We start from the raw sequence: 20,282 nt of genomic DNA, 5'->3' as shown, positions 1-20,282 counted from the left end.
CGATGGGCTGCACCCGCCCCGCTGGGATCCCCTTACTAACGGTAACCCAAAGGCGCTGGGCCCTCTGGGCTTCCCTCCCCCGCCAGGTCGCTGTCCACCAGCCCCTCCAACTTCCACGCCCCAACCCGAGGCCCTTGAGCTGAGCTCAGTGTTCCAGATGTCAACTCCCCTTCACCAGGGATGCCCCTCCTCCTGGGGCTCATCTGTCCATCCTCCAGTGGGGGGTTCCCCACCACCTGTCTTACCAGCATCCCCCTTTCAGAATGGGGGAGTTAGTACCTTCTCTCACTTAGGCTGCATCCCCAAAACCTCCGGCCTCAGGCCCCCCAAAGGCAGAGCCAGGAAGGGTGGTCCCTTAGTTCTCTCCTGTGCCCCCAACACCCTCTCCTCCCCATCACGGTCACATGTGGAGCCTCTGCCTGCTCGTCCCAGCCCAGCTCAGTGCCGCACTTGTCCTTCAAAGCCCTGCCTGAGTCTGTCCACTCTCCAGAAAGGTGTATCTGGCCCCAGGGGTGAAGGAGGGCCCCACTGCAGTTCTGTGTCCCCGTTACTCCTCTGTGGGGGCATCGCCTTTCATGACACAGGCCCTAGCCTGGACCAGAGGCTTTGGAAGGGTGGACCCCCCCGCGACACCCCACATCCTCCCCAGTGCAGTGACCCAGGGCTGAGAGGGACTAGGGTAACAGGGTGCCCAGGGCCCCCACCCTGCTCTGCCCTCTGTGTTGTGCTGGCCACCATGAATCAGCAGCTCAGCTTCACACCTGGGTTGCTGCAGGCTGGTGACCCCGGGCACTCAGGATCCGGAGACTAGTCAGTGGGGGCAGCCTGGGGTCACTGGAGCCACAGCCACCTGTACCCCGTGCCCTCATATTCTGGGCTGCCTATGGCACTCCACTGCCTCCTCCAAGAAGTCCCCAGCTGGACCCCTTGCTCTCTGTGGTGGGGCCCAGCAGGTTCCCATTCAGACCACACCCCAGGGGCGGCATGGTTCAGCGCTGCTGCCACCGCCCACCCCCCACACACTGGATGTGGCCCAGCTTGGTCTCCAGGGATTCCCCCGGATCTGAAGCCCAGTAGCCACACTGACCAGGCACCTGGAGGTCCAGCTTCCAGATGGACTCCACCCCCAAGGCCCAAGGCAAGAGCACAGAGTGAAGACACCCTGCTGACCCCCGCTGGGGCTCAGACGCTCCTGCACCTAAGCCACAGTGAGCAGTGGAGGCTAGTAGCTCCGTGTGGCTGGATAATGGCCCTCGTTCCCCTTAAGCAGGAAGGAAGGCTTTTTTTCCTGCCCTACTCGGCCTTTGCTCCCAGAGACCCCCTCACAGTCCCCCAGTTGATCCCCTGACCACTGAGTGAAGGGGCAGGTCTGGATCTGAACCAGCTCAATTTGTGGGAAGCCATCTCACTGCCCCCCTCAGAACCCACCGGCCTGGGTGGAGCAGGGAGGGTGGTGGCTCATCTGACTTGATACTCAAGGGATTTGGCCAGCGTAGGGGTCTGGTGGAGCCAGGCCAGCTGGGGGTGTGATGCACAGAGACTTGGCCAGCCCTTCCAAGCCGTGGGGACAGCAGGACACCACCTGGAGCCTGGCACACAAGCTGAGCGAGAGGGAATCTCCTTTATTGTGGAACCCTGGTGCAGGCACTTGACACCCAGATCCCCCAGGTCCTGTGAGGTAGGACACCCCTGACGCACTGACAGAAAATGTCCTCGAGGGAGGACCCACACCCTTGACACGTGTGAAGCAGGGTCCTGCCCCAGACTTATCAGGTCAGCTCCATTCTGGAAGGAAAAAGGAAGAGGGCCGCCCCGCGAACCAGAGCACCCCGGCTCTCAGCCGCAGGGCCAGGGACGGGGGACAGGCCTCTTCATCAGCTTGGGACCAAGGCCCAGGGTCCGAGTCCAAGTCCACATCGATGTGTGCCAGCCCTCTGAGTGTCCCCCAGCTCCCCTGCGTGCCAGCACCCCAGCTGGCACTGCACCCTCATATCTCTGAAAACCAAGGAGAGTGCCCGGCCTGGGCTCACATGGTGATTCCTTGCCGGCCTGAGCCCCTTATGTGGTGCCCAGAAGGATCTCGGCACCCTCGTGGCACCAGAAACGGGGAGAGGGGAGGCAAGTATGGCCACCTCACCTGGGCCTTCCACAGACTCACACACACCTGCACACGTCTTGACACGTAAACATCAGGAACACACACTGGGGCACACATGCCACGCAATGCAGGAGAACTCGTGGCTCCAGGCATATTTGCCAATTCGACACTTGGTGGCTGTCTGCACCCTGCCACCTCACAGAGAAGATCCTGCCCAGCTCTGGGACCTTCAGATCTCAGCATTTCCCAGGCTGAGCAGCTCTGACCCCTGACACCCCTCCCTTTGAGTTTCCAGGGGGCCCTGGCTCCAATGCACTGCCCCCAGACAGCCCCCTGGGACTAAGGAGATCTGGAGACAGACATACTCCCCAGGGGGACCCCTAGGCATCCAGGTCCCCCACAGTGAGGTCCCAAGGGAGACCAGGAGGGGGCAGGAGGACTGAGGCGGTCCAGTACACTCTGCCCAGGCTCCTGCGCCCGTGGTTTGCACAGGTGCATGCGGTTGTGCACTCACAGGTGTGCACAAGGAGTGGCATGCAGACCAGGGATCCCAGGCAGGGGGCTGTGGCTGCCCCTCGTGGGAACTCGGCAGGCTGAGGAAGGGACAGGCAGGCTGAGGCCCCTCCTCGAGTTCTAGTGTGGCTGGCCAGCAGCGTTCCCCTCACTGCCCGATCTCCAGGCTGACAGGCGGCTGCGGTGGCTCTGGGGGTTTGAAGCTGAGGACTTCCTGGTAGGTGAGCTCTGGGGGGTGATGGGAAAGGTGAGCACATGCTGCCGCTGGCCCAGCACACCCTACCTGCTTGTCTGGTGCCAGGCTCCCAGCCAGGCCCATCACCCTTTGAAGGCAGCCTCGGCCATGGGCCTTCCCGGGCCTGCCCTGTGCTGCCCCTCGCCTCTGCTGGACACACAAACCCTGTATTTGCCAGCTCCCCACCCCCGGAGACTGGGCACTTCCTTCAGGAAATGAGCAGCGAGCAGTGCCTGGCCTCCATGAGAAGGCAGCCCTCAGGCCCCCGGGCTCTGCCTCCCGCCGACCTCCCCAGCCCACCCTTCCACTCCTCCAGAGTGCGGTCCTTTGCCTCCATGCTGTCATCATAAGGCTCAGCCTCGGGCTCATCGTCCGGGTCATGGTACTGGCTGAAGTAGGCATGGCCCAGGGCCTCGGCCGCACTGACCCTCTGGTCACTGTCCAGCACCAGCATCCGTCCCAGAAGGTCCACAGCTGCAGAGTGGTGGGGGAGGCGGCGGGTGGGGGTCAGCTCTGCGTCCGGGGCCAGGCGTGAAGCCCAGTCCAGACCCAGGGCCCGTCCTCACCCAGGGGGTTGGCGCCGCGGAAGATGCTCCTGAGGTCCTTCTGGGGCACCGGGGGCAGGGACTGGACGTACGTCCGGGCCTGGGCGCACGGGAAGGGCCTGAGGGGGCTGCTCACGTGACCTCCCCCCGCCCAAGCTGGGCGGGGCTCGCCGAGAGAAGCCCCCGCTCTCACTCGCTGGAACGGGCCTGGGCAAGGGCCTGCACAGACCCCCTGCGGATCTGGGCTCCAGCACCTCACCCTCGATCCCTGCAGGACCTGGGCCAGGTGCTGCCCCACTGCCCTTGGCCAGGGCTCTGTGGTCAATGTTGCGATCTTGCCCTCGATGGCCCTCGGGCCAGGAATGTCTTCTGTTCACCTGCTCCCACGAAGGAGTCAGGCGCCTGCCTTGGGTCCACACTTTCCACTTTCATTGCGGCTCCTGCCCCACCCCCCACCCCACCACAGTGACCAGGCCCCTCCCACACTGCCCTTCCTCCAGAGCGCCTGGGGCTTGGTCAGCAGAGGAAGCTGGTGGCTGGTGACTCACATGTTCCGAGGTTATCTTTGCCAGGACCTCAGGGCTGGGTGTGCCCACCACCTCCATGATGCGCTTCAGCTGGTCAATGTCTGCCCGGCTCAGGAAATGCCCACTGGCCAGGCGTGGACCTTCTCAGGCCCCCAGACCCCAGATCTTGGGGCCCTGCCCAGAGCCTGCTCTCCTACAGGGGACCCTGAGCCCAAGGTGGCATGGCAGGGGGCAGAAGAGGCAAGACTGGCCAGAAGGTCTAGAGCCCATCTTTCTTGACCCCCACCCTGCAGGAAGGGACCCTGGCCACTCTCCTCCCCAACCTGGGCCAAGGATACAGTCCCCTCCTGGGAAGAGAGCCTTTCCCTGCAGCAGCTCGGCCATGATGCAGCCCACAGACCAGATGTCCACTGCCGGGGGTAGAGGGGGGCTTCCATCAGCCTGTCTGCCCCCAGTCCCTCCTCGGAGAACTGGGTGCTGCCCGGACTGGCCCTCCCCAGGGTCCCTAGTCATAAGCAGTCCTTTCCCTCCTCTAGACACAGCCCTGGGCAGGGGAAGGAGCTGGCCCAAGACCCACCATATTCTGCCCCTCTGAAAGTCTGTTTTTGAATGCTGGTCCCAGACCTTGTGGGTCCCCCAGACTAGAGCACCGCCCATGTCCCTGGCTTCAAGCCTAGATCCTCCCCCCAGGCACTGGCACAGCTCTGCCCGCCCGCCCGGTTCTTACGCCAGGGGCCACCCCAGGTAGCGTCACAGCCGTCACCTGTCTGGTTGTAGTGCATCCAGTTGAGCATAATCTCTGGCGCGCGGTACCAGCGCGTGGCCACGTAGCCCGTCATTTCCTCATCAGCCTGGCGCGCCAACCCAAAGTCCAGGATCTGAAGCAAAGCCCTGGGCTTCAGCGCCAGCCCGGATCCCCTCCCCAATGCCCTGCCCTGTCCCCGGGGCTCACCCTGAGCTCGCAGTCCTCGTTTACCGCCACGTTGCTGGGCTTCAGGTCCTGCAGGGCGCAGGGGTGTGAGCAGAGGAGCGCAGCGGCCCGCCAGGCCGACCCTCACAGCCCCCGCCCCCAGCCCCGCCTGCGCACCTACCCGGTGGATGATCCCGGCCGAGTGGATGTACTGCGGGGGTTGGGGGGGGAGAGGAGCATCAGGTTCCCGCCTGCGCATCCAGCCCCGCCCTCGCGCGGCGCCCACCTTCAGCCCGCGCAGCAGCTGGTACACGAGGAACTGAACGTGCTCGTCGGTCAGCGCCTGGCACTTGACGATGTTGTTCAGGTCGGCGCCCATCAGAGTGGTCACCAGGTACCTGAGGGCCGAGGCGGGGCGTGCAGCGTCAGGACCGAGACCTGCCGCCCCTTCCCTGGCCGCGCTCGGCCGCCGCTTACACTTCGCTGAAGTCCTCAATGGAGGTGGCGGGGGTGAAGACGTCCAGCAGCCCGATGACCTGGCGAGGAGGGGCGTCAGCACTGCGGTCCAGCTCAGGCCCGCCCACGCGCCCCGCGCGGGGTCCCGGCTCACGTTCTCGTGTTTCAGGTGTTTGAGCAGCCGCAGCTCCCGGTAGGTCCTCCGCGCATGGATCAGCGACTGAAAGGGGCGCGACAGCTTCTTCACCGCCACCTTCTGGCGCAGCCGCGTGTCGTAGGCCGAGCTGCAAGGCGGCGGGTGAGGCTGTCGGCGGGGCCCACGGTGAGCGCCGCCCCAGGCCCGTCCCAGGGGAGAACGGTAGGCTCACAGACACCCGGCCGCCACTCCTCCGTGGGGGGTGAGGGGCCTGCTCCGCTCATCCCTGCTGGACCACCGCTCTCCTCCCAGGGGCGTTTGCTCCAGGACCCCTCCGGGCTGGACTGCCATCGCTGTGCAGCCGCAGCGACCCCGGAATCGTGACTGGCAGGCTCTGCACGTCTCCTGTCCTGCTCCTTCCCCAAGAGGCAGCTCACCCTCCACCGCACCCCTACGAGCAGACCTGCCCAGCGCGTGCGGCTCACCTGCTCCACCTGGGAGCCCCAGGGCAGGACCTGGATCTTCTGTCCCCTCACCCCAATAACTCACACCCCAACTCAAGCGAGGCGGGGCGGGGGTCGGGGGGAGGGCCTCCACTGACCAGGGTGGGAATAAAACACCAGGAAAACAGTCACTGGCTATTCCCATATTAGAAGGTCGTCCCCCGCCATGGACCATGGATCCTGAGGCTTCTGGAGGGTTCTAGAGCTGCCTTCAAAGCCTTGGCATAGTCAAAACATGGAGGAAAAACTGGCATTACTTGTAACAGTGAGAAACCAGACAGGAGGAAACGTGGCACAGAGGGCGGTGTCTGCACCCACCGTCACAACCCCTGTGCCCAGCCCCAGTCTGCAGAGGTCCAGACCCTGCACCTCCATGCGCGTCTGCTCTGCACGGGAGACACGACACTTGCTGGCATCAGCCTCAGATGTAAATGATCCAGTCACCCCCCACCCTCCCGAGGTCCCACTGCCCTCAGGATGGGGGCCTGCTGAGCACAGCGCCTTCGCACAGGCTGTCCCCTCCAGCTGATGCCCCCTGCCTTCCAGTTCACCTCCTGTCTCTGGGGTCTTGCTTCCCCCAGGAGTGAGCAGAGTCCACAGTCCCAGGAGCAGCTCCCGCAGGACCAGATGGTGCTGAAGGAAAGCCAGGTAGGCGCTTGGGGAACCTGAGCCCCTCCCCCTAGCCTATGACCTGTCGGGGAACCTGAGCCCCTCCCCCTAGCCTATGACCTGTCGGGGAAGGTCACTCCTGGGGTGGGAAGGAGAGTGTGGTCCCCCAGGTGGGACAGCAGATCCTTTTGCCTAATTGCATCTGTGCAGTTGAGCGACAGGGAGTTGGCCCTGGGTTGATGGCTTCATCAGAGGAACGTGGGAGCCCAGGAGGGAGTGGTCACCTGCACTGGCCAAGTCAAGCTAAGTTCCAAGGAGAGAGACCTGAGCCTCCCTTGGGGAGCTTGACGTTAACTAGGAACTCCCAGAAGGAGCTTCTGGGCCAGAGGCAATTCCAGCAAGGGCCTCAGGGGCCACCCACACATTGTCCCTGACCGTCTTCTTGATCTTGATGTCTTAGACATAAAGACAGAGGCCTGTGGCTGGAATGGCTGAAATAGCCTGAGGTTTCTGACTGTGAGTGACAGCGTGAGATCAGAGGCCACGTTGGCCCCAAGCCCCTGCACCAGACTCCAGCCCTGGACCTCGGGGATTGGCCAGCGGGGAGAGTTCTGGGAATCCCATTCTTAACCTGCCAGAGGCCCTCAAGGGCCCCTGCCTCCCCACTACCTGTCACCCCTGCAGTGGACAGCGGCCATCTAGCAGTGGCCTAAGGACATCACTGGGTGTTGGGGGGGGGCTCACGTCTCAACATCCACACCCACAATCAACCTCACTGTCAAGATTGCAAGTGACAGGGGCCTCCCTGCAACCACCTGATCTTAAGCTCCCTCCAGCTTCCCTACCTCCCAGGGTGACAGACTTCAGCTAAATCTGACCCTCCTACACACTTCCAGATGCTGTCCTCTCTCTCTGGGGTCCTCTCTATCTGGGACTGTGCTCTGAGCTTTCTTGGTTGGGGCAAAAATGGGATGGGCATAGACCCCCCCATAGGATGGTGAGGGTAAGGGTAGGCATAACTGCTTAGGCCTAAACCTCATCCAAAGTCTGAAACCCCTTACAAAATGGGGTGGGAGGTGGGGGTAGAACCCATGGGAAGGCCTGAGGCTATCCTAAGGGGAGGAGTCTTGCTCTCCCCCTAGCTGGGCTCTACTTTTATAAAAAAAAGTACCCACCCTAAGGCAGGGGCATCTGCCAGACCCCGGGCTGCCAGAGCCTGGACAGAGGCGTGCTGGGGCATTTAGGAGCCTGGGAGACCCGCCCTTTCGCTGGCTGTGACGCCAGTGACGCCGCAGGATTCTGGCTTGGTGGAGGACGCTCCAGCTAGGACAGGGAGGGAGGACGACCCCTCTCTGCCCGCGAGCAGCGTCCGGTAGGAAAGTTTCCTTCACGCCCCCCGACCCCCCATTCATTCTACTGATCCGCGCAGCGTCCGGGGTGGAGGCAGGGCGAGGCCCCTCCGCACGCTGGGAACCCCGCCGGGCGGGGAGGGGGCGCGCGCTCGGTTTCGCCCCGGCCCCCCCGCCCGCTCTCCGCTCCGCCCCTACCAGACGGAGCCGTAGGCGCCGGAGCCCACCGGGCGCAGCCCCTGCAGCCGCTGCGGCACCTCCCACACCGTCTTGTTCAGCTCCTGCCGGTAGAAGCCCGCGCGCGGGCCCGACATGTCCGCCCGCGCCCCCAGCCGCACCGGAGCGCGAGCCGAGCGCGTGGAGGGCGGTGCGCGGGGCGGGGCCGGCGCGGGATTCCCGGAGACCAGGCAGCTTCCTGCGCCTCCGAGGCACAGGCGAGCGGAAACCGGCCCTCCTCTCCCCTCCCCGGGGCGGTCCCGCGGAGGATGGCCCCGCGCTGGGGGGGGAAGGGACGGCCAGGGTCCGACTTATCGCCCCTCCCGCCGGCACCTCCTGAGGTCCACGCACCTCTCTAAACATCCGCCTGCGTTCTTTCCCCGCCCAGGCGCCACGGATCTGCCGCACCGCCGCGCGCAGGACTCTGCTCCCCGCACCCGCCCCGCCGGCATTGGCGCCAGCACCTCCTCTCTCGCTACTTCCCGTCCCGCACCCCTCCCTCCTGACTCTGGGCCCTGCACTTAACCCCCTGGGCCTGCTTGGGTCCACGCATCCTCCCACACACCTGCTCCAGGCCCAGAATCCCCCCTCCCGCCCCCAGCTGCTCCCCCAGAAAGAAGTCGCACCCTCAATCGAAGAAGCCAGCGCAAAGCAGATATTTCTCATCAATACAGAAAACGCCAGCTAATAACGTCTAGGGACTCGGTTGAATGGGGCCCCTCTGTGGTGAGCACAGGGTTGGGGCCTGGGCCAGCCCAGCCGCTACCTGTGGAGGCCGGTGCGGCCTTGGTGGTGTGGCGCGCCTCCTGGCGGACCTTCTCTGCTCTGATGTGGGCGGCCCAGCGCCTCCTGGGGGAACTGTGACCGCCAGGCCAGGCCTTGGGACCAGCCCTGTCAGGACCAGGGACAGCGGCGGCACCGGCGGGGGGTGGGGGGGCCTTTGAGGTGTTTGTACTCGTAGGGAGCTTTGCCCGAATGGGTCTTCCTCGCGCCTGGTACCTTCCCTCCTTCTGAACCAGCCCTGTCAGCTGTCACCTCTTCCTGAAAGCCCGTCCTGATTTTCCACGGCACCGCATCGTTCGCAGCCGCAGTCCCCAGGGGCCGCGAGCTCCTGCCTAGGCACCTCACTCCCGCACCTCAGCCCCCGCAGGCTGCTCCACCCGTGAGAGTGCTCCGGGGCCCCCAGAGCGGCCTCGCCCGCGTCTGCCCGGCGCTCCGCGTCGGCGCATCTGCTCGTGCTCCCCATTTTACAGTGACCAGGGCGGGGAGAGCACCGCCCCGGGGGGAACTGCTTCCTGACACCTGCCCGAGGAAATGGCCTCTCTCAGGAGAGCGGGAACAAACTAAAACCTGAGATTTTATGGAACTCTCCAAATGAAAATAAAACATGTCAGTGCAGGACTGGGCAAACGGACACATCCGCCCCGCGAATCCGGACCCCAGGAAGCAGAAAATCCAGGAAGGAAACGGGATCTGAGTCCCAGCCGCGCCCTCCTCAGTTTCTCTCGGGGAGCCGGCGCCCCTCCCCCAGCCGCCCTCGCCGGGCCTCGCCCGCCCCGCCCTGGGGAGCCTTTCTCCGCCGGTCGAGGTTTTGTGCGGAGTTAATGGCGCTTCAGCGAAAGCCGCGGGCGGGGCAGAGCCGAGCCCGGGCTGTGGGAACCCGGCGGCCAGTGCCGCGGGGAGGCCCGGCCTTTGTCTGCGCCCGCCCGCGGGCCGGAGCGCCTTCCCGTGGCAACTGGCTCCGCCCCTGCTGGGGCTTGGCAACCTTGTGCTCTCCCCGGGGGTGGGGCGTCCGATCAACCAAGGGCGCCCTCGCGCAGCCTTTCCCACTGCTCCCCCGGAATCCTGGCGGTGAGTGATCAGAGCTGACCAGAGCGGAGCGGCCCCCCTGCCCGGCTCAGGGGGTCACGCGGGGTCCCGGGCCTTCTGCGGAAGGCCGAGGTTGTAACCCTGCAGGGGAATGACCCTGGAGATTGTCCCGTGGGGGTGGCGGTAGGGAGAGAGCAGTCAGAGCAGGGCACCCTGGAGAGGTGACACGCCAGCAGAGCTGGCTCATTCTCAAGATAGTCCTGCCTCTCAAGAACTGAGCTTGATTTAAGGAACAGAAAGAGTGGTGTTTATTGGTGGAGGGGGGTGGCAGGCCGGTGGACAGGGAGGGGCCTGGTCAGGACTTTAGGAGCTCAGCTGCACATTTGCAGTGTCAGCCAGGCTGCGAGAGGACAAGCCAGCAGCTGGCGGGTAGGGAAGAAGGTTGGTAGCAGGACGCGTGCAGGTGAAGGGTGGGGCCGGTACAATCACGGCCTGGTCTCACTCCATCCTGACGGTCACTGCCAAATATCAAGAGCCCAGCCCTTCCGTCCATGTCCATTGTCCCCTCTCCACCTACTCAGCAGCCCCTTGCTCGCTGGCTGCACTTCTCCTTGAGGCCTAATGAACTTCCTAAGATGCCAGTCCCGCTGGGGCAGGGGCGGTAAGGCGGGTACAGGTACTGCCTGCCGCTTAGAAGATGAGGTTCCCCTCCCGTCGCTTCCCACCGACTCCGACCCCTCAAGGCTGGCCTGCCCACGCCATGCTTCCCAACAACCATGCCCCGTTTCCACCTTCCACTGGCCCCATGAAAGGACAGCCCTTTTGTAAGCCTATCCTCGAGGGGGGCCCTCCACCTCGTGGACCTGTAGCCCCTCCCTTAACTCCAAGCATCAGAGTGGAAGAGGGGGTTTTCGATGACTTCCCCATCTTCTTACCAGGGGGAAGGGGGCAGAAGCTGCCTTCAGGGGTCCAGTCTAGAAGCCAGGTCTCCATGTCCCCCAAGCTCAGCACTCCCTGACCGTGCACCGCCCCCCTCGCCCCCGGCTCTGGCTTGGCAGTACCTTGTTCGGATTCCTTAACCAGCTGGGTCTCTTGAGAAATGGGGAACCCAGTATAGGCCATAGCAGTGTCATTTCAGGGGTCCCTGGGTAGATGTCAATTGTTTGCCCAGTACCTCTTCCTTGTCAGAGATACCTCCCTTGTCCCATACGGCTTGAATGGGACTGCCCTATGCACAGTCGTTCCTGATCAAGGCCTTGCCCACGGAGGCTCCCCAGACAGTGACCTGGCCCTAGTGGAGGAGACACAGACCAGACACAGACCAGGGCCGCAGCATCCCTACTGCCCAAGGACAAGCCAGCATGTGCTGGGAAACCAAAGATACGAGCCCCTGGACCCAGCCCTACATGAAGCTCGGCCGCCTCCTGTTACAGAGCTGTGAACGCCTATGGGTTGGTACTCTGGCAGCACAAGGCTGGGGACAGGCTCTGCCTTACCCCCTTTACTGCCATGTCCCTAGTGCCCAGGACAGTGCGTGTAGGATGGCAAGAGGCCTGTCATTCCAATGCTGTGTGCATGCACATGGGCCTGGGGGCTGATCTCAGCTCTGCACTTCGTAGATGTACCCCTCCCTCCATCACCAGGCTCCCCGATAACCTCTTCCCTTCGCTTACTCTCAGCCATAGGGTCCTGGAACCCTGCTTTTGTCCCGAGTCATCCTGGGGTGGTTCATGGGACAGAGAAGGAGCCCACCCTAACGGCCTCACAGCCTTAAGCAGGAGGATGTAGGCCCTCTACCCTGGAGCCCCCAGTGTAGAGTGGGGTCTGCATACAGTAGGGGCTAACTAAATGTGCACTGGGAGGACCCTGACCTCAGGAAGAAATAGTCCCATCCTGAGATATCAAGGTCCAGACAGCTAATGCCACGCCTACCCCCTGACCCCATGGCTTAGTGGCTCAGCCCAGGAAGGGAGGCTGGGGGCTGTCTCGTCCAGCAGCGGGTGCCGGGGCCAGCTCAATCTCCCCTACTTCCTGGCTTGGCAGGGCTGCCTCAAGGCACCCCTTTGGAAGCACAAGCCATTTCAGGATCCCCTTCAGGCCTGCACTACCCCCAGCTGTCCTTGCCCGAGGTCTCACTGCCCATTCCCCAACCATCCTGTTCTCTAAGGCAGCAGACATTGTGCACGTGGGTTGCAGCCTCTGTACAAATCCTGTGGGCCTGGCCGAGGAACCGGGGAGGTGGGGGTGTGAGGCCACACAGGCCCACCTGAGGGTGACCCTAGGGCCAAACAGTGCCTGGGGGACAAAGGCAGTGGGTAGGCCAGGCCCAGGAGAAATCCAGCCAACCAGCAGCGTGAAAAAGACGGCTGTATTTGATTTACAATTAACAAGATTTACAAAAGGGGTGGGGTGGTCCTGGTAGGGCTGATCCTGGCCCCCCAGACCCGGGCAGGGCCTGCAGGACCGCCTGTCTGACAGGCCGAGACCAGGACCCCCAGTCTGCTGGGTCCCCTCTGGTCACCTGGGCCTCGACGTCTGACGTCCGGCTTGACCTTTAAGGTGGGGCTCGCGGCTGGGAGTCCACTGGAGAGCTGGCGCCCGTGGGACAGCCCGGTGAGGTCAGGAAGGCATCGTACCGCTTTTCTCCTCCCGCCCACGCGGGCAGACGCACTGTCTGGGCACTGGGTCCTGGGGGCTGCAGGCACTCAGACCCCACCCAGGGAGGCCAAACCCAGGCATGAGGCGGCTGCTGGTGCTTGGGAAGGGAGGCCTTGAGTTCCGACTGCCCCCGGTGACACGGCACGGCGCCAGGGGCGAAAGGCACGTTTGCGATTTGCTCGGGAGGCTGCACTCGGAGAGGACGCCGATGCTGGTTCTGCAGGAGGGGCTGGTGCTGGAGGGCGCCCGGCACTATTGCTCAGGAGAAAGATGCCACGTGGCTACAGACGCTGAGGTGGGCACCCCACCTCACCCACTTGGACGCTTAGGGGCTCTTCCTCTGCTGGCAAGAGACAAGGGCTGAGCCACCACCTCAGCCTCATTCCCCAGGGGCCGCCCCATGCCGGCTCCTGGCATCACACACCTGTGCCCCGAGACCATGGTGGCAAAGACCAGAGGTCAGAGGTCTGTGACCTTGTTCTCAAGAGCAGCTGCGATCTGCTGGAGGCGGAAGGCCAGCTGCATCTTCTGGGCGGCAGGGTCCTCCTCCAGGGCACTGATGACCTGAGGGTGGGTCACGTCAGACGGCAGGCCCGGGAGGGGCTGCCCAAGCGCCCCCGCCCCGGGGGAGACTACCCCTACCTCATCGTAGTACTTCTGGGTGTACTGGTAGAGCTGGTGCAGGGCCACGAGCGTGTTCAGGGAATCTGTGTGTGCCTGGGGGGGGGAAAGGCAGTGTGACCCAGGGCCAGGGAGGGGCCGTGACCTGTGGCACAGGCACACAGGGTTACGGTCTCACAGCACTCCAGCACACAGTGTAGGCACGGACAGATACACATCTCCACGGCAGACACGGCCAGCTCAGAGCTGACACAGCCCTCACCCCCACACGCAGGTGCCAGCCTATCTGGCCTCCCCCTCGGCTTCTCTCCTGGGAGCACAACGCACTCCTCTCTGCAGTGCCATTTCAGCAGGGGGGCTTTGGGGAAGGGGTGGTGGGGCTCAGCCCAGGGAGGGTCCATTAGTACATTTCCCTTACCCGGGAAATCTCTGCCAAATGCGTGTTCATGTCCTGGTCGCTGACTTGCACCATCTGTCTGATACCTTTGTAGTAACTGTGGGAAGGTGGGGGCAGTGGGTCCCGAAGGCTGGACCCAGGCTGCCCACCAGTGCCCTCCTCCCGGTCACGGGCCCGCTGGGTGGGGGTGGAGGGTGGGCGGTACTCACTCCTCCACCATCTTCTTGTAGGTGGAGATCTCCTTGGCGTACAGCAGCTTGTTGCTGGGAGAGTCCTGTGGGGGTCAGAGCCCAGTGACACCCAGACCACATGGGCTGGCCAGTGTCGCTGCCCTCGCGCCCTGATGGAGCCAGGCTCGACCTGCTCAGGATACCCACAGACAAAGGAGGGCAGCTACCTGCCCAGCTGCAGACCACTTGGTCTCCTGATGCTGTCACTGTTTTGTAATTTGTGATAAGTCACCGTCTCTGCCTGTGTAAAGGCAGGGTCCCCCCAGGAAGGGAAGGAGGACGGAGCCCCAAGTTGCCAGAGGCCAGTCACCAGGGGGCCCCCAGGCTCCCGCCCCCTGCCTGTTACCTCGCACCTGCCTTTCTCCGGAGCCCCAGAACCAAAGGTGCATATGAACACCCCAAACAAACCTCCTGGCATGTCCCTAACTGACGTCTTAAGCCCCATCCCGGCATAGTGTCCTCTATGGACACCGCCCAGTTCAGGCCTCCTGGGGGATGACCCACCTCCCCTGTCCCCATCAGAGCTGCTACATGGCCACTCACCCGGCTCAGCTTGTGCTCTGTGCGTGTGCAGGCGTCCATGAAGGTCTGGGCGATGACCGACAGGGAGGCGTCCACCACCTCGTGGACGTGCACGTCAAATATGAAATGGGGGTTCTTGAGGATGTTCACCCAGAACCGGAGCGGTAAGCTGGAACACAGCGAGCGACAGAGGTGAGGGGCCGCTGAGACCCTGGGGCAGGCGGGCGGGCAGCGGCGGAGGAGCCCCCACCTGTTGGTCTTCCAGATGTGGATGGTGTCCTCGTCCTTGATGTCGTGCTTCTCCGCCTGCTCGTCCAGGAAGTCGAAGAAGTACTTGACCGCCGGCGGCACCGCGAACTCGGGCGCCAGCACACTTTGGAAGAAGTTGTCCACGAACTGCTGCAGCGTGCCCTGTGCGCGGAGGGGGCTCAGGACCCAGGCTGCCGGCTGCCGGCTGCCCCGCCCCCGCCCCGCAGGCCCCGCCCCCGCCCCGCCCACCTTGACGGACAGCAGGCGGGTCAGGTAGATCTCGGTGATGGCCTTCGTGCGCTCCTTCTCCTTCACGCTGCCGCGCTTGCACTTGCCTTCCTCCACCTCCTCCGTGGGCCGCACCAGATGCCACACGCGGTTCTCCTCCTCCAGCAGGGCGTGGCCTGTGGGCGAGGCGCGCTGAGGGGGGCGGGGCCTGGGGCCTGCCGGGCCCCGCAGCCCCTCCACCCCCCAACCCCCGCACCGCTGCACCAGGAGGACACGGGCCCGGGCAAGGGCAGGGACTCACGCTCCCCAGGCAGGTCCTGCTGGCTGTCCTCAGGCTGCTGGGAGACCCCCACCTTGGACAGGATGAGAGTGGCTCCGTCCCGGACCTGGGGAACAGTCATTAGGGCGGGGCTTGCTCCCGTCAGGCCCGGACTCCGCGTCCCCAGCGGTCGCCCGCCCACCCGCCCGCACTCACGTTGTAGTGCATCAGGGTGTTGATGCGTTTCCATCGCCCCTCCCGTTGAGAGGTCAGGTCCAAGTCTGATAGGATCTGGGCTGTGGACCCAGGCCGCCATTCTGTGGGAGGACACCGCCCAGCTCCTGGAGCCTGGCCAGACCACCCCCCTTCCCAGGAGCCCCTCCGTCCCCCCCAACCTGCCCACCCAGGGTCCCAAGGGCTGTACCCCTGGCACGGGGACAGTGCTCACCGAGGACCACACTATCAGCCTTGGGCCAGCGGGAGCAAGGCTGCGTGCGGTACACCTGGTCGATGATCTTCTCCTTGACCTGGGAGATGGTGTCACAGTTGAGGACCTTAACAGGGATGGCGTCGACCCCTTCATCCTGGACGATCACGCTCACCGTCTGCCAGGACACAGGACAAAGGGCTGGTAGGCGTGCCCTGGTCCCTACTGCACCCAGGGTGGCCAGCCTCACCCGTCATTGCACGCCCTAGCTCAGCGGACAGAGCAGGGGACAACTCGCACAGCATGCGTCCCCACACACCGCCTCTCCTGTGCATGCACTGGCTCACCACCAGTCACACCTGGTGTGCCCAGGCCCCTGGAGGGAGCTGGCTCAGGGTCATTACACCTAGAGCACCTCTCCAAGGCCAGCATCAGGGCCCGATGTCTCTGGGCCCCTCCTGGGACCCAGGTGTGCCAGCACCGGGTGGGGGTGGGGGTGGGCAGAGGGAAGCATCCAGCTCTGGCCCTGAGTCCAGTCCCACCACCGAGCCTGGCCAGCCCCGGGGCTCACCAGGGGCGCATACTCCACGTCGTCCCCCAGCAGCCCTGTGTCATTGAGGGTGTATTTGGCCTTCTTCTGCACGGCATCCACTGGCCCCTTCTCCACCTGATGTTTGATGGCCTTGAAGAGCTTGTACAGAGGCTCGCCGGCACTGTCCTATAGCAAGGTGGCAGGCTCAGTCTCGGTGGGATGACTACGCCCACTCGGAGGGCCTGCCCGGGCAGGGGGACGTGTGTAGGGAACAGCATCGGCATTCCCTTCCCCACCCCTGGCTGCTGGGCGCCCACCTTCAGGTACTGGTACAGACAGATGGACATCCAGTTGGACAGCATCCTCTCCACCACCGTCTCAGACCTGGAGAGCAGAGAGACCTTGTACTAGGGTACCCCAAGGTGCTGCCAGGCCCAGCTGGCTCTTCAAGCACCCAGACCACCCTCCCCATCCAGGCCCAGGGTCCCCGTTGGGACCAAACACTTGTTCCTCTTGGGGGCACACGTAGCACCCCATCCTACAGAGGGCTGATGCTGCAGGGGGCAGCCAAGTGACCAGCAGAGACTACCTGCTGCCAGGGACACCACCCCAACTTCCTTCTTCCCTACTCAACTGCACTGGTCGGCCCTGCAGGCAAAAAGGGTACCCCAGTGAGCCCGGCCCCACCCCGCCCCTCCGCACCTGCGCAGCATCAGCTTGGGGTTCTTGGCCACCACGTACTGCTCCATGAGCTCCAGAAAGAGAGTGCGCATGATGTCGGTGTAGTACTCCAGCTTCCCGTGCAGGGCCACTGTCAGCAGTGACGCGAAGTAGACTTTGGCCCGGGCCGAAAACTCCCGCTGGTTCTCCAGGGTGTGGATGAACTGTGGGGACTGCCGGTCAGAGCCCGCGCGTGCGCAGCCGGCCCCAGCGTTCCCGCGCCGGCCGCCCCGCCCGGCCCGCTCACGTTGATGAGGAAGGACTTGCTGTTGAGCAGGTTGGAGAACTGGTACAGCGCCTGCTCCACCACGGGCCGCCGCGACTCGGGGATGTCCAGCTTGCCCGTGATCATCACATCCTTGTCGCCGTCCTTGGAGGGCAGGAAGAAGACGCGGTCCGTGTAGGTCTTGTAGTCTAGCACGGGGATGCCTGCCTCGTGCACGTCGCTCGTCTGGTCCTCCATCTCGATCATTAGGTCTGGGGGGAGACGCGGCTCTGGCCAGTCTGCGGCCACGCGCCTCCCAAGGCCCCGCCCCGGGGCGGCCCGCACCCTACCCGTGAACTCCTTTTTGCAGCGGTCCCGCACGCTCTCCTCCAGGCCCTCCAGCTGGGACTTGATCTTCTCATACTCCCGCTCCGCCTGCTGGCTCTTCCTCCTGGGACACAGGGAGGCTCCTGGGACCTGGCCTGGGTCAGGCCGCGGGGCGGCTCTGAGCCTCTGCCTTGTGCTGGGCAGTGCGTGTGGCCGGAGGGCTGAGCGGGAGTGGGAGGGGCTGTAGGGGCCGAGGCTGAGGAGGGGGTCTCACCGGTAGCAGTAGACAGACACGGCAATGACGACCACCATGGGCACCATGACCAGCGGCAGGATGAGGCTGAGCGGCACGTCGCTCACACGCGTGTCGTACTCCACGCGGCCCAGCACCCACTCCCGCGAGCCGAACTTCACCTGCGCGGAGGGGAGGGCTCAGCACAGCCGGTGCGGCTGAGACACGTGCCCAGTGCCGCCTGGCGCACCCTGGCCTCCCCTCCCTGTGCTCACTGGGCCCTGCCCTCTGCGCCCGCCTGCCCGCGCCGCCCACACGCACAATGAACTCAGGCAGGTTGTGTGCCGTGTCTCGCTTCTGCCGCCGCTTGGGCGGGGGCTGCACCTCCGGGGGCTCGCAGTACAGGTCGGTCTCGGTCAGCGTCTTCATGACGCAGCACTCGGCACCCACGAAGGCCTTGGCCTCATGGAGTGTCATCGCCTTGTTCAGGTTGGTGCCCTATGGGTTGAGAGTGCCACAGTGGCCAGGAGGGAATCAGGGACGTGAGGACTGGCCCAGCCCAGACCTCAGGTGACCCTGCGTGTGCTGTCCTCACCTGGGCATGGATGAGCTTGTTGACCTGCTTCCTTACGCCTCCCGTGAAGTTCTCGAAGGTAGGGTCGGCCACATACTCAAAAGCCCCAGCCTCAGTCCTGAGCAAGGCGCGGTGCCCGTCCATCTGAATGAGCACTGTGAGATTGTAGGCCTCGGGCTCCTCAGGGACGGCCGGGGACAGGAACACAACCCTGGAGTCATTGTGGAACTCGTACTCCGTGCCCACAACCTGCAGGGTGAGGCCCAGCCATCAGGCCACCTGGCACCGGCCCCACCCCAACCCAGCACGTCCCCAGCAGCCAGCGCTGGATCCGAGCCCCAGGTGGTTACGAGACTGACCGTTATGGGCTGCAGGGGTCCGGCCTCCCGCTGCCGCTGCCAGGACTGCAGGGGCTCGGCTATGACCACCATGGCGAACCTCTGGATCAAGCTGAAGCCCTGCCCTGTGACATTGATGCTCCGGCCGCCACTGGTTGGGGAGGGGGCTGCTGAGTGGGCACAGCCGGGCAGGGAGGTGCCCGGCCAGCTCCAGAGCAGGTGCCCTTCGGGGCTGGAGTCCCTGAGCCCGCTCTGCTCTTGGGCACACATGCAGCCCTCAGTGGGCACACGCCTGCTTGCTGTGGGGTGGGGTGTGCTCAGAGCACGTGTGACCATAATGCTTCAAGGGGGCCATGGGCTAGCCCATCGGGGTGCCTAGGAGGCAGCTGATCTGGGGGTGCAGTGGGGTTTTCCAGAGGCCCCCCAACACCCAGACCGGCTCGACCACATCCTGCCAAGCCCGGGAAGCAGAAGGAGCTGGGAAGGAGCTGAGGGTTGGCGTGGGGTGAGCTACCTGGCTGGCCCTGGGAGGGGACAGACAGGCCACACCTGACAAAGCTCCGCAGTGGCTGGAAGGACAGCAGCACCGGGTTCTCGCGGTAGGTGAAGGTGACGCCGGGGCTGGGCACGTGGGAGCCCCCATAGTGGACCTCTAGGGGCAGCTCCCCCAGGGCCACCTGCGGGCCGGTGACACACTGCAGCTGTGCCCCAAACTGCGTCCTGGAGGCGAGGGATGCAGGTCAGTGTGGATCCCACCCTGGGACCAACCCCAGCCCCGGGCTCGAGGGTCAGCAGGTCAGGTTGGTGGCACAGCCGCCTCCGGGAGAGGGTCACGGCCAGAACACTGAGGACCAGGGCAGACCGCAGACTTGCTGGCCTGCGGGTGACACCCACACTTTACAGGGGACGCCGCTGAGGGTCACGCGCACGTCTTCCTCGGAGCCCGTGTCCAGGTGCGTGCCACTGATTGTCAGCGTGGTGCCGCCCGCCTGCGGCCCCTGCTTTGGCTCCACGCCGAGGGGCTGGGGCTGCTGAAGAGAGAAGGAACATTCAGGTCAGAGCTGGCGGGGGACAGAGCCTCCACTCCCTGGACCCTGCCTACTGTGCAGAAGGTGGCAGGGGCACCGCCCGCAATAGCCTGGGGGCTGGCAGCAGCGACCACATTCCCACCGTGTCCTTCCCTACCCGGAGGCCCAGCTGGGTCCCAGGGGTCACTCACATACCTGGTAGGTGAACTGAACGTGGGGAGGTGAATGGCCGAGCTTCCCGCTGATGTCCACCTCGACACCGCCCGTAAAGGGCGCCTCTGCGGCCTTGATGGCACACACGATCCTGGGTGAGCGACAGGCAGGGTGGGCATGCTCTCAGGGCCTGACTGGCACGTCTGTGGGCGTGCGTCCTGGGTGCTCACACACGCCCGGACGGTGTCCTTCCTCTCCATCCGCCTGGTCACCCGGCCCCCTGGGGTGGGGACTGACCCAGCCAATGGAGCCCTGGCCTTGGGCTGCCCACTCACCGGGTAGACACAGAGTATCGTCCCGGCTCAAAGGTGCAGTCCTGGCCAGCCACAGTGACTCTCTTGACATCATCTGCTCTGACTCCCAAATTCGACCCAAGGATGGTGACACGAATGCCCCCGCCCAGGGGGCCCGTCTCGGGCTGGATCTGAAATCAGCAGAGCCCGGCTGACCCGGCAGCCTGGGCCAGCGGGCCGTGCAGGTGGGCCGGGACCTGCTGCCTCCCCCACGCCCCGCTGGAAGGCCCAAGGGGCTCACCCTGGTGATGACAGGCGGCGGGCACTCGGAGGTGGCGTTGCTGCACAGGGCCTCGTACACACACCTGCTCTGCCCGCTGCAC

General features: G+C 64.5%; 2 protein-coding genes across 10 annotated transcripts in view; both read right to left on the bottom strand.

Annotated features, from left to right (window-relative positions):
• Positions 1-1,602: 1,602 nt before the first annotated feature.
• MAPK11 (mitogen-activated protein kinase 11) lies at positions 1,603-8,592 on the bottom strand. 9 transcript variants are annotated; one of them, XM_039863083.1, is made up of 13 exons: positions 8,080-8,216; positions 6,022-6,141; positions 5,439-5,568; positions 5,306-5,364; positions 5,115-5,226; positions 5,010-5,039; positions 4,871-4,918; positions 4,682-4,796; positions 4,257-4,328; positions 3,940-4,019; positions 3,413-3,491; positions 3,147-3,320; positions 1,603-2,839 (listed from the first exon to the last, which is right to left on the bottom strand). In XM_039863083.1, the coding sequence occupies exons 2-13, from the start codon at positions 6,096-6,098 to the stop codon at positions 2,760-2,762; spliced, it is 1,056 nt and encodes a 351-aa protein (XP_039719017.1). In that variant the 5' UTR covers positions 6,099-6,141; positions 8,080-8,216; the 3' UTR covers positions 1,603-2,759. The 9 variants fall into 9 exon arrangements, with proteins under 9 accessions (XP_039719017.1, XP_039719016.1, XP_039719019.1 ...); XM_039863082.1 differs by lacking the exon at positions 8,080-8,216 and adding an exon at positions 6,653-8,063 and having other exon boundaries at positions 6,022-6,614; XM_039863085.1 differs by lacking the exons at positions 6,022-6,141; positions 8,080-8,216 and adding an exon at positions 8,449-8,592 and having other exon boundaries at positions 5,439-5,504.
• A 3,663-nt stretch (positions 8,593-12,255) lies between these two features.
• PLXNB2 (plexin B2) overlaps positions 12,256-20,282 on the bottom strand; it is a 28,601-nt gene continuing 20,574 nt past the window's right edge. Inside the window, exons 14-38 of the mRNA XM_039863003.1 lie at positions 20,201-20,281; positions 19,942-20,090; positions 19,649-19,757; positions 19,320-19,456; positions 18,975-19,145; positions 18,447-18,576; positions 18,109-18,336; positions 17,835-18,011; positions 17,556-17,695; positions 17,305-17,405; positions 16,997-17,226; positions 16,732-16,913; positions 16,347-16,413; positions 16,069-16,215; positions 15,519-15,675; positions 15,287-15,387; positions 15,113-15,197; positions 14,833-14,987; positions 14,585-14,745; positions 14,356-14,503; positions 13,792-13,856; positions 13,604-13,679; positions 13,207-13,281; positions 12,989-13,128; positions 12,256-12,907 (exon numbers count right to left, since the gene is read on the bottom strand). Of these exons, the coding sequence (XP_039718937.1) occupies positions 13,024-13,128; positions 13,207-13,281; positions 13,604-13,679; positions 13,792-13,856; positions 14,356-14,503; positions 14,585-14,745; positions 14,833-14,987; positions 15,113-15,197; positions 15,287-15,387; positions 15,519-15,675; positions 16,069-16,215; positions 16,347-16,413; positions 16,732-16,913; positions 16,997-17,226; positions 17,305-17,405; positions 17,556-17,695; positions 17,835-18,011; positions 18,109-18,336; positions 18,447-18,576; positions 18,975-19,145; positions 19,320-19,456; positions 19,649-19,757; positions 19,942-20,090; positions 20,201-20,281 (3,177 nt within the window). The 3' untranslated portion in view covers positions 12,256-12,907; positions 12,989-13,023. The remainder of the gene's footprint in view (positions 12,908-12,988; positions 13,129-13,206; positions 13,282-13,603; positions 13,680-13,791; positions 13,857-14,355; positions 14,504-14,584; positions 14,746-14,832; positions 14,988-15,112; positions 15,198-15,286; positions 15,388-15,518; positions 15,676-16,068; positions 16,216-16,346; positions 16,414-16,731; positions 16,914-16,996; positions 17,227-17,304; positions 17,406-17,555; positions 17,696-17,834; positions 18,012-18,108; positions 18,337-18,446; positions 18,577-18,974; positions 19,146-19,319; positions 19,457-19,648; positions 19,758-19,941; positions 20,091-20,200; position 20,282) is intronic.

This window comes from Pteropus medius, unplaced genomic scaffold, assembly GCF_902729225.1.
Source record: "Pteropus medius unplaced genomic scaffold, Ma_sr-lr_union100, whole genome shotgun sequence".
Lineage (NCBI taxonomy): Eukaryota > Metazoa > Chordata > Mammalia > Chiroptera > Pteropodidae > Pteropus > Pteropus medius.
This window is presented reverse-complemented; position numbering and strand designations above follow the sequence as displayed.

Bases quoted from the DNA above. Each gene is read 5' to 3' on its own strand.
- MAPK11 (XM_039863076.1), bottom strand. From the start codon at position 5,771: ATGGCAGTCCAGCCCGGAGGGGTCCTGGAGCAAACGCCCCTGGGAGGA. The intron at 4,020-4,256 runs GTATCCTTGGCC...TGAGCCGGGCAG, and splicing joins TCTCTTCCCAGGAGGGGACT to ACATTGACCAGCTGAAGCGC. The intron at 2,840-3,146 runs GTGGGCTGGGGA...ATCACCCCCCAG, and splicing joins CACTCTGGAGGAGTGGAAGG to AGCTCACCTACCAGGAAGTC.